General features: G+C 40.7%; 1 protein-coding gene across 1 annotated transcript; it reads right to left on the minus strand.

Annotated features, from left to right (window-relative positions):
* Positions 1-6,792: 6,792 nt before the first annotated feature.
* cenps (centromere protein S) lies at positions 6,793-14,124 on the minus strand. Its single transcript, XM_087980175.1, has 4 exons — positions 14,094-14,124; positions 13,541-13,574; positions 11,483-11,549; positions 6,793-7,395 (listed from the first exon to the last, which is right to left on the minus strand). Exons 1-4 carry the CDS (start codon positions 14,122-14,124, stop codon positions 7,243-7,245), a joined length of 285 nt encoding a protein of 94 aa, XP_087836301.1. The 3' UTR covers positions 6,793-7,242.
* Between the last annotated feature and the right edge of the window lie 3,243 nt (positions 14,125-17,367).

The following is a 17,367-nucleotide window of genomic DNA, read 5'->3' on the forward strand; positions in this document are numbered from 1 at the left end:
AATTTGAATGATGTTATTGCTTCAATTTTACACTTTTTTTTTAAGTAATGCGATCATTGAACTTTAATAAGATCGTAATCTGGGATAAATATGTTTAATAGGTATGGAATGAAGACAGCAATTATCAGAAAAAATCAGGTGGGGAGTGGGCTCATTTCCATGGGAAATTATGGAAAACGTTAAGGCAGGGATGGGGGTGCTCAGCAGACATTATTACAATTTCCAGAACAAGTAATAGAACAGAAAGTATGGAAAAGATCAGGAATTTAACTTCAGGCACAGCAGATGAGAAGGGGGGCAGTCAATACAGGCCTGCGGGTGTTGTACTTAAATGCACGCAGTATATGAAACCAGGTAAATAAGTTTGTAAATTAGATTGAAATTGGCAGGTATGAGATAGGTAGCACAGAGAGATGGCTGCAAGGGGATCAGGACTGGGAACTAAATATCAAAGGATTCACAGCCTATCGAAAGGACAGGCAGATTGGCAAGGGAGACAACATTGCCTTGTTAGTGTGAAATGAAATGAAATCGATAGCAAGTAGTGACATAGAGCTGGAAGGCGTAGAATCTGCATGGGTAGAGTTGAGGAACTGCAAAGTAAAAACGTCTCTAATGGGAGCTGTGTATAGGCCGCCTAGTGGTAGTCAGAATGTGGGGAAGAAAGTAAATCAGGAGATAGAAAAGGCATGTAAGAAAGGCATTATTAAAATTATCATGGGGGTCTTCAATATGCAAGTGGACTGGGAAAATCAGGTTGGCAGCGCATCTCAAGAAAAGGAATTTATGGAATGACTAAAAGATTTTTTTTTGGAGGAGCTTTTGGTTGAGCCCACTAGGGAACAGTCACTTCTGGATTTGGTGATGTGAACTAAGGCAAATTTGATTAGGGAGCTTAAAATGAAGGAATTCCTGGATGGCAGTGAACATAACATGATTGAATTCACTCTGCAGGTTGAGGAAGATGCTGGATTCAGATTTAACAGTATTACAATTGAGCAAAATTGACTACAAATACAGGAGGGAGGAGCTGGCCAGAGTTGATTGGAAGGGGAAACTCAGCAGGGAAGACAGAGCAGCAGCAATGGCAGGAATTTCTGGAACTAATTTGGGAGACAAAGCGAAAATTCATTCCAAGGAAGAAGTAACATACTAAGAGGAGGACCAGGCAAACATGGCTGACAGGAGAAGTTAGGGACAGCATAAAAACAAAAGAAAAAGCATATCCTCATGTGGTGAAGATTGGTGGGATGCCAGGGAATTGGGAAGCCATTAAAAAGCAGCAGAGGACAATTGAAAAGCAATGGGGAAAGAACATAAATGATTTGGATTGGATCATAAGAGGTACAGTTACTAAGTTTGCAGATGACACCAAAATTGGAGGTGTAGTGGACAGCGAAGGGGGTTACCTCAGATTACAACAGGATCTTGACCAGGTGGGCCAATGGGCTGAGCGGGATGGGACCATTCGCCACAGCAGATTCGCCGCAGACAATTCGCCACTGCCCTTTGGCCACTGAAGACAATTCGCCACCGCAAATAAATTTAAAATGTTAGAGAACAAGCATATCTAAACTATATAAAATTGTCGTTATAGTGGTTAAGGTAGTGTTTGCGTCGTTTCAGTAACAACTTATTTTCATTACAGGAGAGTTTTTTTTAAGCTTGTATTTTTTTTCCATTTACCCTCAAGTCTTCAAAATGGAAACAGAAATTATTAGTAAACGTGGAAATAATAAGTTTTACCACAATGGTTTTATATATGTTTTTGATAAACTGTCCAAGAGTGATTCAAGTATTAAGTTTTGGCAATGTGAACAATTAATGTGAGATTTTACTGCCATTACAAAGATTTTTAAAATATATTTCCTTTTTCTGGTTAAAGTTTGTAACTCATTTTTATATATAAACCAATAAAATGATATTTATTTTAGCTCTTTTTTTTAATCAATATGTAGTTGTATGAATAAAGTGGAATGAGAAGTCTGAAAGAACAGGTGGGAGGGAAAACAATCAGTACACACATATATTTCCAGTGGCGAATAATCTCCAGAGGTCAAACGACCCCAGTAGAGAAACGTTGATGGAGAACTGGCAGTGGCTAATCATCGGTGGCGAATCTGCCGTGGCGAATCGTCACCAACCCGGGCTGAGAAGTGGCAGATGGCGTTTAATTCAGATAAATGCAAGGTGCTGCATTTTGGGAAAGCAAATCTTACTAAGACTTATACACTTAATGGTAAGGTCCTGGGGAGTGTTGCTGAACAGAGACCTTGGAGTGTAGGTTCATAGTTCCTTGAAAGTGGAGTCGCAGGTAGATAGGATAGTGAAGAAGGCGTTTGGTATGCTTGCTTTTATTGGTCAGAGTAATGAGTACAAGAGTTTGGAGGTCATGCTGTGGCTGTACAGGACATTGTTTAGGCCACTGTTGGAATATTGCGTGCAATTCTGGTCTCCTTCCTATCGGAAAGATGTAATGAAACTTGAAAGGGTTCAGAAAAGATTTCCAAGGATGTTGCCAGTGTTGGAGGATTTGAGCTATATGGAGAGGCTGAACAGGCTGGGGCTGTTTTTCCTGGAGCAGAGGCTGAGGGGTGACCTTATAGAGGTTTACAAAATTATGAGAGGCATGGTTAGGGTAAATAGGGCAAAGTCTTTTCCCTGGGGTTGGGGAGTACAGAACTAGAGGGCATAGGTTTAGGGTGAAATGGGAAAGATATAAAAGAGACCTACAGGGCAACTTTTTCACAAAGAGGGTGGTACATGTATAGAGGAAGTGGTGGAGGCTGGTACAATTGCAACACTTAAGAGGCATTTGGATGGGTAAATGAATAGGAAGGATTTGGAGGGAAATGGGCCGGATGCTGGCAGGTGGGACTAGATTGTGTTGGGATATCTGGTCAGCATGGACGGGTTACACTGAAGGGTCTGTTTCCATGCTGTACATCTCTATGACTCTAAGATGAAATATGGGAGAAAGCTACCCAGTAATATAAAAGAAGATTGCAAGAGTCTAAAAAGGTAAGACAAAAGCAAAACTGGACAGTGGACTGCTGAAAGATGAGGTTGTAGTAGTAAAGGGGAACAAAGAAATGATGGAGGCAATGGCCTAGTGGTATTATCGCTGGACTGTTAAACTAGAGATCCAGATAATGTTCAAGAGACCCAGATTCAAATCCTGTCAGGGCAGATGGTGGAATTTGAACTCAAGTTCAATAAGTATCTGGAATTAAGAGTCTAATGATGACCATGAATCCATTGTCAATTGTTAGAAAAATCCATCTGGGGTGGCACAATGGCTGGCACTACTGCCTCACAGTGCCTGGTAGCCAGGTTCAATTCCTGTCTCCGGCAGCTGTCTGTGTTGAGTTTGCACATTCTTCCTGTGTCTGCGTGGGTTTCCTCTGGGTGCTCCGGTTTCCTCCCACAATCCAAAGATGTGCAGGTTAGATGAATTGGTCATGCTAAATTGCCCATAGTGTTCAGGGAGGTGTAGGTTAGGCGCATTAGTCTGGGGTAAATGCAGGCGAATGGGTCTGGGTAGGTTACGTTTCGGAGGGTCGGTGTGGACTTGTTAGGCAGAAGGACCTGTTTCCACACTGTAGGGATTCTAATGAACTAATACCCTTTAGGGAAGGAACTGCCATCCTTACCTGGTCTGGCCTACATGCGACTCCAGACCCACAGCAATCTGGTTAACTCTAAATGCCCGCTGGGCAATTAGGGATAGGCAAAAAATGCTGCCTGGCCAGTGACACTCACATCCTGTGAATGAATAGGTACGTTGCATCAATTTTCACAGTGGAAGGCACAAGCACATTACCAGAAGTTCAAGAGAGTTGGGGTATAGATGAATGTTGTGGCCATCACTAATGAGAAGGTGCTAGGGAAGCTGAAAGGCCTGAACTTGGATAAATCACCCAGATTAGATGGATTACACCCCAAGGTTCTGCAGGCAATACCCAAGGAGCATTGGTGACAATCTTTCAAGAAGCAATGGAGTCAGGAAAGGTCCCAGAGGAAAATGGCTAATGTAACACCCCTATTTAAGAGAGGGAGTCAGGAAACTATAGGCTAGTTAGCCAGACCTTGCTTATTGGTAAGATGTTAAGAATTCATTATTAAGAATGAGACTGAGGAGTACTTAGCAGTGCATGGTAAAATAGGGCTGAGTGAGCACAGCTTTGTCAGGGGGAAGTCATATCTGACTGTAAGAGTTCTTTGAGGTGGTAATGAGTAAATTAGACTAAGGAGAACTAGTGGACCAGATCTATTTGGATTTCCAGAAGGCCTTTGACAAGGTAATACTCAGGAAGCAGGTGAATAGGAGTCCATGGATTTTAGGGGCAAGGTACTGGCATGGATAGAGGATTGGTTGACTGGCAGAAAGTAGGGATAAAGGGGTCTGTTTCAGAATTGTAGCCAGTGACTAGTGAAGTTCCATAGGGATGTGTGTTGGACTACACTATTCACATTATACATTAACAATCTGGACAAGAACCGAGGGCATTATCACTAAGTTTGCGGATGATACAAAGATGGGTAGAGGGACAGGTAGTTGAGGAAGCAGAGAGGCTTCTGGTGGCCATGAACAAGCTAGGAGAATGGGCCAAGAAGTGGAAGATGGAATATCACGTGAGGAGATACAAGGTTATACACATTGTAAGGATAATCGAGGAGCAGAATATTTTCTAAATTGGGAGAGACTCTAGAAATCTGAAGCATAAAGAGACTTCAGAATCGTACTTCAGGACTATCTTAAGGTGAACATGAAGCTTCAGTTGGTAGCTAGGAAGATAAATGCAATGCAAGCACATTTCAAGTGGGTTAGAAAACCCACTTGAACCCACTTTATGGGCGGCACGGTGGCACAGTGGTTAGCTCTGCTGCCTCACAGCGCCAGAGACCCGGGTTCAGTTCCCGACTCAGGCGACTGTCTGTGTGGAGTTTGCACATTCTCCCCGTGTCTGCGTGGGTTTCCTTCAGGTGCTCCGGTTTCCTCCCACAGTCCAAAGATGTGCAGGTCAGGTGAATTGGCCATGCTAAATTGCCCGTAGTGTTAGGTAAAGGGGTAAATGTAGGGGAATGGGTGGGTTGCGCTTCGGCAGGTGGGTGTGGACTTGTTGGGCCGCAGGGCCTGTTTCCACACTGTAAATAATCTAAGATAATCCAAAACAAGAGCAGGGATGTACTGCTGAAGTCATACAAGGACCTGGTCAGACTTCATTTGGAATATTGTGACCATATTATTGTTTTAGGGGGCCCATGTCTAAGCAAGGAAGTGCTGGCACTGGAGACTGTCCAGAGGAGGTTCACAAGAATGATCCCAGGGATGAAAGGCTTCTCACATGAGGAATGGCTGATGGCTCTAGGTCTGTAATCTGAGTTTAGAAGGAGATAGAGAGATCTGATCAAAACTTACAGAATACTCAGAGACCTGGACAGAGTAGATGTGGAGAAGATGCTTCCCCTCGTAGGAGAGACTAGGACCCATGGGCACTGCTCCAGAGTGAAGGTACAACAATTTAGATGAGGAAGAATGGCTAACCTGTGGAACCCATTGCCACAGAGGGCTGTGGAGGCCAAGTGATTGAGTGTAGCTAAGACAGAGATGATTTGGAGATGCCGGTGTTGGACAGGGGTGTACAAAGTTAAAAATCACACAACACCAGCTTATAGTCCAACAGGTTTAATTGGAAGCACACTAGCTTTCGGAGCGACGCTCCTTCATCAGGTGATTGCCTGATGAAGGAGCGTCACTCCGAAAGCTAGTGTGCTTCCAATTAAACCTGTTGGACTATAAGCTGGTGTTGTGTGATTTTTAACTTAAGACAGAGATGGATGCTTGATTAGTATGGGACTCAAGAGTTACAGGGAGAAGGCAGGAGAATAGCGTTGAGAAACATATTTGCCATAATCAAATGGTGGAGCAGATGTGATGGGCCAAATGGCCTAATTCTGCTCCTATTTCTTATGGTCTGAGGCAAGGCATCATCTATGATGAAGGAAACAATGGATCTTACATCATTGCTTATACCTCGTGTGGATGTCCGTTTGAAAATAGAACTGCTCTCAAGCCAAGTTTAGCTATGGTTAGAGCAGATGAGGAAGAATAATTTAAATAAAAGCAATTGGGTATTTCTCCAAAGACTCAATGGATTTATGTTCTGAGTTACACAGAACAAGACAACTTCCGTTTTGACTTTGGCTTAGCTTTAAATCTCTTAAGTTTGAGGTTTGAACTCTAGTCATCTGACTCAGAGACCTGAGTACCTTCACTTGTTTGACATTTCAGTACTTAACAGAGGAAGTGGTGCACCATCCGAGACTTCTGGCCTCATAGTTAAACAGCATATTCCACCTCTCAAGAAGATGCTGCAGAAACTACAACAGAACTGTAGGACTCACAAAGTAGGCATCTTTCCACTTGCTGCTGTATCCCATTATCTGCTTAGCTCATACCCCAAAGTTTCTGATTTCATCTAATAGGCCCACTATATTCCCCCAATTCTTCAGATCTTACTGTTGACACATCCATTCAATCTCTCTGCCAGCCCTTCTAGTTTGCTCAATATCTCAATCCCTCCTTCCTCCTTTTCTATGTTCTTCTCTCAAGCTGCAGGCCTGTCCATCTGACAGCCAGCTCCCAATGCTAATCAGGACCTGCATTAATTGAATAGGTCTTGAGGAATATCCGTTTTGTTTGTTTTAACCTCAAAGTAGAAGCTTTGCTTCTTCTGCTTCTGAAGGAATATTTAGCCTAGTATTTTACAGAAACACAATGAAACAATATAAAATTATTATATCAGATTTAATGAAAAATTTGAATATTGATAAAACATTAAATCATCAACAATATTACTTTACACAGGCAAATTAAACATTCCAATTAAGAATGCAGACACTCATTTCAACGCATCCAAAATGTATCAGAGATAACCTTACTTATGATGAATGATACACTGTAAATTATACTCCAAAAGGTACTGGTCGTCACTTACAAAATCAGTCACCAGACCAAGGCAGACTGGCATCTATTTATCTGAACCTCATCTTATTTGTTAGTTTGCATAACCATTTCAAACTATGTCACGCAAATTTGGTGTTCACTTGTATCATCAAATCTTCAAAGAGAGGCATGGGAGAATTTGTTGTGGAAAATTTGTTGAGAGAGCTACAGAGATCTCACTTTCTGTACTAGGTCCGAGATAAGCTTTCTATTTGAAATGCCTTTTCTGTAGATTAATTGATGGCAACATCTTCAATTTCAGTTACCATGGGCTCAAGGTGGTGAGTGGATTTCTTCTTTCCTTTTCCTGTTGTGACTGCTCTCTTCTCTTTCTGCTCTGCATTACTGGAAGCTAGTTCATTACATTTCTCTGTGATGAAGTTCAGCTGGAAAAGCAAGAAATCAAACTTTCAAACATTGTGTAATACGCTTTATGTAGAATGAAAGCATGGTATGTTGCTATCAAGTCTGCTGGGAGCACAACGAACCAACACTTGTATCTGGATTGCCACTTTGTGTGCCTCACCATCAACTTAAGGTCGCTAGTCATTTTCCAGTTGGTCTATTCTCCAATCAAAGGTTTGATGTCATGAGTATTCAGGAGGGAGAAAGCCTGACCTTCACTATCATTTTACTCATAAAGCTGTTAGCCTGCCAGTGAAATACATTGTCATACCATCAACTGCTTTCACTGTTGAGATTGGAAGCAATTTTCCATTGTATGGTAAGGAGACTCAAAGACTAGGGATTAGAAGCTAACATACTCTGACTGAGGAAGAGCGACAAGCGCCGTTCCCCAGGGATTTGTACTGCACTGATGCCTCATCTTTCTACCATTTATACCAATGGCTTGGTTGAAGGAATGGAGAGCTGGATATCTAGTATACACTGTAGGTGCAGTATACTTGACTAATATAGTATAATTCTTTAAAGACATGTTAATTAAAGCAAACCCTAATAAAGACATTATTGTACAACTGCTACGTCAACACTTCAAATTATTCTGAGTAAGCCAGCACTAATAAATTCTCATTTTGCAATATATGGTAGCACTGCTGCTGAGGGTGGATAAAATAAATTAAGGATCTGATCTTTGTGTTTCTGCACTCTGCCACTTGGTTTTGATGAGGAAAGGAGGAAATGATTTGGGCTCATGTTGTGGTCATTCTGTAGAAGTAGCCAAGCAACATGACATGGCTATCAAGGTATGGAAGAACAGACTCAGACTGATCTCGACAGCATTGGAAAACATTAAAATATGATTAGCTGGATATGCTCAAAGTTCCGAAAGGCACCAATAATCTTAAAGCAAATCAGCAGCCTTGACTGGAAATCATCAACTGGCACAAAAAAAAGAAACTGCCACTGAATCTCCAGCCAGTAGACATGCATAACAGACTCTGAGCTAAATAACTCCAAGTTGAAGTGATGGAAAGAGTTGTACAAGTGTGTAATTAAGAATAGAGTTTTGAAGCTCAACAGCGGCACAGTGGCACAGTGGTTAGCACTGCTGCCTCACAGCGCCAGAGACCCGGGTTCAATTCCCGCCTCAGGCGGCTGACTGTGTGGAGTTTGCACGTTCCTCCGGGTGCTCCGGTTTCCTCCCACAGTCCAAAGATGTGCAGGACAGGTGAATTGGCCATGCTAAATTGCCAGTAGTGTTAGGTAAGGGGTAAATGTAGGGGTATGGGTGGGTTGCGGGTCGGTGTGGACTTGTTGGGCCGAAGGGCCTGTTTCCACACTGTAATGTAATCTAATGTAAATGTAATGTAATAATGTAAGCAATAGTGGATTTTGTCTATGACAGTGTGTTATTAATAATGACACTGAACAGAAAATCTGCAGCTGTTCAGGCTGTAATGAGGTCAGGAGCTGAATGGCCTTGTTAATTGTCAGTGAGCAGATAATTACTATAATTGCTGTTTGATCACGTACTATTGATGACCTCTTCTATCATTTTGCTGGTGATCAAGTCAAACTTGTTGCATACAGGACATAACTGGGCAATTTGCCACATTGTTGGCTAGATGCCAAGCTGTCCCAATAAGCTTCACCACTGGCTAGGGGTGTGGCTACTTCTCAAGTACATGTCTTCAGTACCCTATTGTCAGAAAGTTGCCAGGGCACAAAGCCTTTGCACAGTAGCCAGTGTCTCCATCCATTTCTTTATATGTTTAAGAGTTAATTAAACTGGCTGAAGACTACAACAGTGTCCACTGCACAGTCCTTGTGGAGACTGAGTTCATTTTCACATCCATTGTATTATGTAGCAGTAGATGCTGGGCCAAGAATTTGCAGACTGTACTGGAATACAATTCTACTGATGACCCACAACACATCATGGATGTCCTATTTAGTTGCTAGATTGGTTAGAAGTCACTTCCCTTCATCACAATGTTAGTGCCACATAAGATAATGGATGTAAATATGGAACTCGGTCTCCACAATGACTGCGCAGTGGTCACTCAGATGCATGTGCAGCAGGCAGATTGGCAAGAAGCAGTTCAAGTATGCTTCTCACCCTTATTGGTTCCCTCACCCCCTGCTGCAGATCAGGTCTAGCAGCTATGCCTGTTCAGACTCAACCAGCTCAGACAATTGTGGTGTAGCAGTGTCATTTCTTGGTGATGGACATTGATGTTTCCACCCAGCGTAAATTCAGCACTCTTACTACTCAGCGCTTCATCTAAGTGTTGTTCAATGTGGAGGAGCACTGATTTATCAGCTGGTGAAGGAGCAATATGTGGCAATCAGCAGGAGGTTTCCTTGACCCTGTTTGACCTGATGCCATGAGACTTCAGGCAGTCTGGAGTCATCATTGATTGCATCATATTTTTTTCCTTTTGCAACTTTTATCTGAAGAAATGTTTTAAAAACTGGATGAATCCATAAGAGTATATCTTGTATGTGATATTTTACTAAAATTTTAATGCCCTTCCCTCAAGGAGCATTCTATTAACAATACTGCAAAGAATTTAAACATCACTAAAAGGAGGTATGAAATTGAAGCTTTTTGTCTTAAATTCATCAGGACTGGGCCCAAGAAACTTTGGAAAGAAAACAACAATTTGTAGCAACTTAAAATAGTCAAAAGCAGTGTATCAAAACTAACCTGCATGATATTAGCAACCCTGATCAAATCATCATACATAATTTTTGTGTAAACATTTCAGGGCCTAAAACTGCTTATCTACACGACCAAGAATCTTACCATTAGCCCAGTACTCTGCATTCCTATTATTCCTTCCAAAGTGAATCACCTCACACTTTTCTGCATTAAACTCCATTTGCCACCTCTCATCACTCTCATCCTTCATCACTATCCACAACTCTACCGACCATAGTGTCAAAGGCAAATGAACTAACTCATCCTTCTAGGCCCTCATCCAGGTCATTTATATAAATGACAAACAACAGTGGACCCAAAACAGATCCTTGCGATACCCCACTAGTAACTGAACTCCAGCATGAATATTTCCCATCAACCACCACCCTCTGTCTTCTTTCAGCTAGCCAATTTCTGATCCAAACTGCTAAATCACCCTCAGTCCCATGCCTCTGTATTTTGCGCAATAGCCTACCGTGGGGAACCTTATCAAACACCTTACTGAATTCCATATGCACCACATTAACCACTTTACCCTCAGCCACCTGTTTGGTCACCTTCTCAAAAAACTAAGGTTTGTGAGGCACAACCTACACTTCACAAAACCGTGTTGACTATTCCTAATCAAATTATTCCTTTCTAGATGATTACAACTCCTAATTCTTATAACCCTTTCCAACACTTTACCCACAACCGAAGTAAGGCTCACAGGTCTCTAATTTCCAGGGTTGTCTCTACTCCCCTTCTTGAACAAGGGAACAACATTTGCTATCCTCCAGTCTTCTGGCACTATTCCTGTAGACAATGGCGACATAAGGATCAAAGCCAAAGGCTCGGCAATCTCCTCCCTGGCTTCCCAGAGAATCCTAGGATAATCCCATCTGGCCCAGGGGACCTATCCATTTTTACACTTACCAGAATTGCTAACACCTCCTTATGAACCTCAATTCCATCTAGTCTCGTAGCCTGTATCTCAGTATTCTCCTCAACCACACTGTCTTTTTCTAGAGTGAATACTGACGAAAAATATTCATTTAGCACTTCCACGATCTCCTCTGACTCTACACACGACTGGCCCTATTCATAGTCTAGTCATTCTTTTATTCCTGATATAGCTCTAGAAAGCCTTAGGGTTTTCCTTGATCCTATCCGCCAATGACTTTCTCATGTCTCCTCCTGGCTCTTCTTAGCTCTCTCTTTAGGTCTTCCCTGGCTTTCTTGCATCAAGGTCCTGATGAATGTAAGATGAAATGTTTCACCTTCATGTCTCTATTTGGTATTGTGTAAATACTGTTATGCCTTAGAGTATTTTAAAATGTGAGGGCAAAATTTCATATCAAACAAGAAAGAAAAAAGTGCAATTTCACCAGTGCTTTGCTCCTCCTTGCTAGCAGTTTCACATCATCTGTGTTAACAGTGGTCCGCTTTCCATGTCTGTTGAAAGATATTAAAGTGAACTCTGCGTTACTAATCTTGAAATTACTTTGAGAAATGTACTTATTCTTCAGGAGAAATTGCATTAAAAGACCACATCAGCATTTGAGGATAGTGTCATAATGCAATTATCATCGAATTAACAATTGACAGATCAGCCAAATACTGCTGGGACATGGGTTAAAATTCCACCATGGTAGCTGGTGGAATTTCAATTTCATTAATAGATCTAAAATATAAAGTTAGTCTCAATAATGGTGATCGTGAAACTATTGTAAATTATATGATTTTCTTTAGGGAAGGAAAACTGATATCCTTACCTCGTCTGGCTTGCAGGCAACCCACTGCAACATGGTTGACTACCTTCTAAGAATGGACCAGCATGCTATTGAGTTCATGAGAAATTAGGGATGGCCAATAACCAGAGCAACTCTCACATCTCCAAGAGTAATATGGTGTAGGCTATCATATACATCTTGCCTTCAGTCCTGTATTACCCATTCTCTCCTTCAGAAGAGATGGAACCCAGGGATTCTACATTGTTTCAGTAATTCAAATGGACCTGGTGTTAAACAAAGATGACCAAGAAGCTATCGCCCTGGTCTCAGCAGCACTTCTGTACTTCTAACAGTCAACATCCAAATGGTAATAAAGCACAAGTGAAATTCTCGGAACATTTTACAATATCAAAGTTAACAAGCCATTCATCCATTTTATCAAAAGCCAAGTTAAGCGAGTTCCTTGGATATTCATTGGATATGGATGCTCTGCAACACATCTCAGGCAATTTAATTAAACTCACAGGGTCGGGGGAAAAACAAGAGAGGTATTTGTTTCTCTTCTATTGCTCTCTCAGGCAAATAAAACAAATGTTGTGAAAATAGATGTCAGGAATAGACAAATCCCTTGAGTGAGCCATACCTGCAGGTGGCATCTTAAAAGCATAAAAATAAAACTTCATTTTGATTCAAATAAATATTTGGTGTGCCCTATCCTCTTTCCCTAAAACCATCCAACAGTTTGGACATGATTATATTATACTGTAGCTTCTTCAGAGAAGTCACAAGGATTGCTGATCAATAAAGTGATATGAAACAGCAAACGAGATTTTATGAATACACATTAGCTGCAGCAGAGCATAGAGAATGTTAGTTTTGTAAATTTTCTCACATGCACTCCAACTGGATTGCGCTTCATGTTGAAAATGTGGAATTTCCCAAATCAGAAAACTCTGGCTACAATCACTTAACAACGCTCACCCACAATGAGAAAAGAAAAATATGCCATACAACTTCTACTTTTGCAAATATGCATAAAAATAGTCAAGGAATTTCAAAATTTCAGTCTGAAAGGATTGATCTCACAAGATGCACCTTCAAATTCACTTAGAACGAGCTAAAGCGTTACATATGGAAATCTGTGGAGTTAAAATTAAGCTGGAAGGTTCATTTCCAGACGTTTTGTTACCCTACTCAGTAACATCTTCAGTGGGCCTCTGGGCGAAGCACTGCTAATGATTCCTGCTTTCGATTTATGTTTGGGTTTCTTTGAGTTGGTGATGTCCTGTGGTGGACATCATCACAGGAAATGACATCACCAACCCAAAGAAACCCAAACATATAAATGGAAAGCAGGAATGATCAGCAGTGCTTCACCCGGAGGCCCACTGAAGATGTTACCTAGTAGGATGATGAAACATCTGGAAATGAATTTTCCAGCTCAGTGAGCAAACCTACTTCCAGAACCTCAACCTGAGCTACAAAGTTTCTCAAAACTCACTAAGTTAAAGTCAATATCAGTCAAGAGTTTTAAAACACATCTGAATCTTTTTTTCAAACTCTTACAACTTATTTTGCTGAACCAATGTTTTCCTTCTCGTCATCAGCTGATCTCCATTCTAACAGTGCTCATACAGGGTCCTCTCTCATCAGGGATTTAACCATATCAAGATGCTCTTACATTGCCTTCTACACTGGCGAAACATTACTTACTTTGCAAAAAGCTCAAGGTCCGTAGCAAAATTCTCTGAAAAAAAAATGGAAAAAGGTATTCAAAATAACTAATATCTCAAACGTTTATAGATCATGAAGGTCCACAGATCAAAACGCAACACACTCATCAGTCACGGATCAACAGATTCTAACTTTTTATATGAAGAAGCTCAAGATTTAACAGCAAAATATTCCCAAATAAGTCTTACCTGCAATAAAAGCCTCAGCCAATTTCTGAGCTGGTGAAGATGAGATCTTGTATGAACAGAGTAAAGTCAGGACTCAGGCCATTCATAACCTCCCCACATACAAATTTCACAGGGGTGAAGGAGGTTAAACGTGACCTGCAATGTCTAAATGAGGCCTGACCAAGACAAAGCTTTCAGCTGCCAATGGTATAATAAATCAGTTTGTGAATACATTCCAAGCCAATTTCAGACTGCTAACATCAGGCTCAACAGACTGTCAGATTTCATGGTCCCTACAACTCTCGAAGAACTTGTGAATATTTGTCTGTTTTTACATCTCAAAGTGTTTCACAGCAATTCAGTACCTTTGGAACATACTGGAGTGAAGAGAAGCATGATACAGAAAAGGAAAAGGTTACATACAACTGTCCCTAGCAGTAACTACACCGTCACTTGTAGCTGGTGTGGGAGAATCTGCTGGACATGGATACGCCTAACTGGCCATTAGTAGGCCTACAGCCTTTCTAAAACCTTTCTCCATGAAGAACTACCAAGAACCAATACACAAGAAAATAACAACAAATGTGCACACAGAGAAAAAAAATAGAAATTGCTGGAAAAGCTCAGCAGATTTGGCAGCATCTATGGACAGAAATCAGAGTTAACATTTTGGGTTGAGTGACATTTCCTCAGACTTTTCTCCACAGATGCTGCCAGACCCGCTGAGATTTTCCAGCAATTTCTGTTTTGTTTCTGATTTACAGCCTCAGATTCTTTGGATCAGTCACAATTACCTGAAATAGCAAAACAGCATCTGCAGTTCTTTCAGTTTTTATTGTGCGCACACAGTCTAATAAGATATAGTAAGATAAATGACAAGGTAATCTTCATTTTGGTGCTGTAAAGATAAATATTATACAGGATACCAACACAAGTTCTCTTCTTTTTGTATAGATTCTTCGGATCAGTCACAATTACCTGAAACGGCAATTCACCATTTCATCTGTGAGAGAACACTGCTGACAACAAAACTCTGAAGAACCTCAACGACAAATCTAGTTAATACAGCACCGATTTGCTAAATATTTGTATTAAATATAAAAACTAAAGCAATTAATTTAAATAATAGGACAAAATCATTGACTTGGATATATTTCAAATTTATTTTTCTTTACAAATTCACAACAGGACTTGAGCACAAAATCTCACACTCAATGCAGTTTTGAGAGTGTGCATCGACAATGGATCAAGTTAATACGTGTCCCATTATGAGCCCACATGATAATCCTAAATTGGTTGTCTGCATAATTTCTTGCGCATTCAAGGTTAGCTAGCATGTGTTGTCTAGTTACAGAATCATATCTAATATTAGACACTGTGTTGTATGTTTTCCAAGTGCAGACTGGTTGGGTACAGTCATTTTGTTGCTTGCTGCAAACAGCTGAAAGGATGTACTGACTTATACAATTGGCCAGTCTTTGGGATGTAAGCCTCACATACCTGGTATCACACAAGCATCAAAATTCCTAAACCATATTACTCATTAAGACAGAACATCTTTTGGCTTGATGGCAGCATTCTTTTAATGGGAAACACTTCTTGAGTTGCTCCTCTATAGTACTAGCTAGCCATGAAACAGCTGGCTTCACTTGTGGCTCAAACTTTTGACATACCTTACAGCAATGTGAGGGAGACTGGGCACTTTACAGGACCAAGAGTGACTGTCTTCAGACCTTTCATGACTTTGCACGCTATACGGTAAGAAACGGGGTTCCCTACTACTGTCCACTGCAAACTTCTTTCACTGGTCAATGCATATGTTGGGATACCTACATCTGGTTAAACCATAAGATTATCTTTATTGGCAACCTCAAATAGAGCCTAAACCATTTGTTCACCCTGCAAACCCAAACATCATAATAGCGCATAGTAACGTCATCCTGTTGGATAATATTTACCCTGATGAGATCGTATGCAAACTCACGAAAGGCCCTAAAGTCAGTCACTCGATCCTGAGAAATGCCCTGTATCCCTCAGATTACTTTAGAGTATGTCAAAGGTTTAAGCCACAGGTGATGTTTCATAGCTAGCTAGTACTATACAGTAGCAATGCAAGTGGCATTTGCCACACATGGAATGTTGCAGGGTCTTGTTACGAATAGAAATAACATTTACTCGCACCGTGCCTGAATCAACTCAACAAAATATATTGCCCTGGGACATTTCTCAGGGCAATGTCCTGACTAATCATAGTCAACTGGCCTAATTTAAAATTAAAACAAAGCCTGCAAATGCATTCTCCAGAGCAATGCCTCCATCAAAGACAGCTTGCCAATTAATCAGCATCCTCCTTTCATGCAGTATAAATGTTGGTTTTCCCCTTGAATTGGCATTCTTGAAAGTTTTCCTGATAAGTTGCAAAAAGCTTCAACAAAATAGATATGGGCTGAGTGTTGGCAGGTGGGACTAGATTGGGTTGGGATATCTGGTTGGCATGGACAAGTTGGACCGAAGGGTCTGTTTTCATGCTGTACATCTCTATGACTCTATGTCTTTGTATTAGCAATACCCAAACTTGTCATTCATTCGTTCAATAGCTTTGATACTTTGAAGAACGTTACAACGCAAACCAGAGTATATGAAACACTGAAAAGATATGAATAAAAGTAATTAAAATCAAAACAATTGAAAAAATCTACAGTATATCCATGTACTATATTACAGAATTACAGAAATATTCACCACAGATTGGAAAAAACGCACTGCACTGAATAGTAACATAATCCTTTAATACACCCACAATGATCTTCAATCTCAGAAATGGCAAGAAGGGAAGAAGAATTAACTAAACAGTTGAGCCATTCCAGGTCAATACACTACACCATTGATTTGTGCCAATATGTAACCAATGTCTAGAAGGAGAGTCATCTATTGCTAACATAAAAGGTAGAACATCATGGTTGGTGCTTTCCTTTCAAACACAGAAACTGTGAAATAATGCACTTGCAGATCCAGATAAGATTTTGCAGGATGCACACCTTCACGACGTTCTCACACCACCATTATGCAATGCCACATCCTTTAAAAATGTAGCAACCTTTGTAACAGATGCAAAGCAGAAAACTCATTACTACTTGCAAGCTACTGCAAGTAAAACTGTACATTTATCTGCAGCAGGATATTGTTAAGCAAACAGTGTTGTTTCCTAGTTTGTGATGTATTTGATTTTAGAGTGAGCTCACGAACAACAAAGTAACCTACAGTAGGAATCTCTGATTTTGTTCATTCTAGATACACACACTCCACACAGGACCTAAAGGTTAGAACATTTCACTCAGACGTTTTTTGCATGCATGTTGCAAAGTCTTGATCCCAATTCAGTAAAATGCTCCTCTAAAAGTTTGACTCCTACAGAAACTTAAAAAAAACCCTATTAGCTAATATTAGTCAAACAGTGTATCGAAGTTTTAACAAGTTAATCATTATCATCACCATGAAAATGTTATAAGACGTCAAGCATTGGAGCCTGCAATACTATCTGGTTTCAGATCAGGACAATAACTCTTTAAGCAGGAAACAAGATGGCTGAGAAAACAGAAACATTAGATATTTCTAAGAGGCTAGCACCTTTGTCAGCCA

The sequence above is a fragment of the Chiloscyllium plagiosum genome, unplaced genomic scaffold (assembly GCF_037043375.1).
Source record: "Chiloscyllium plagiosum isolate Xiang-an unplaced genomic scaffold, Cpla_swu_hap1 HiC_scaffold_37, whole genome shotgun sequence".
NCBI lineage: Eukaryota > Metazoa > Chordata > Chondrichthyes > Orectolobiformes > Hemiscylliidae > Chiloscyllium > Chiloscyllium plagiosum.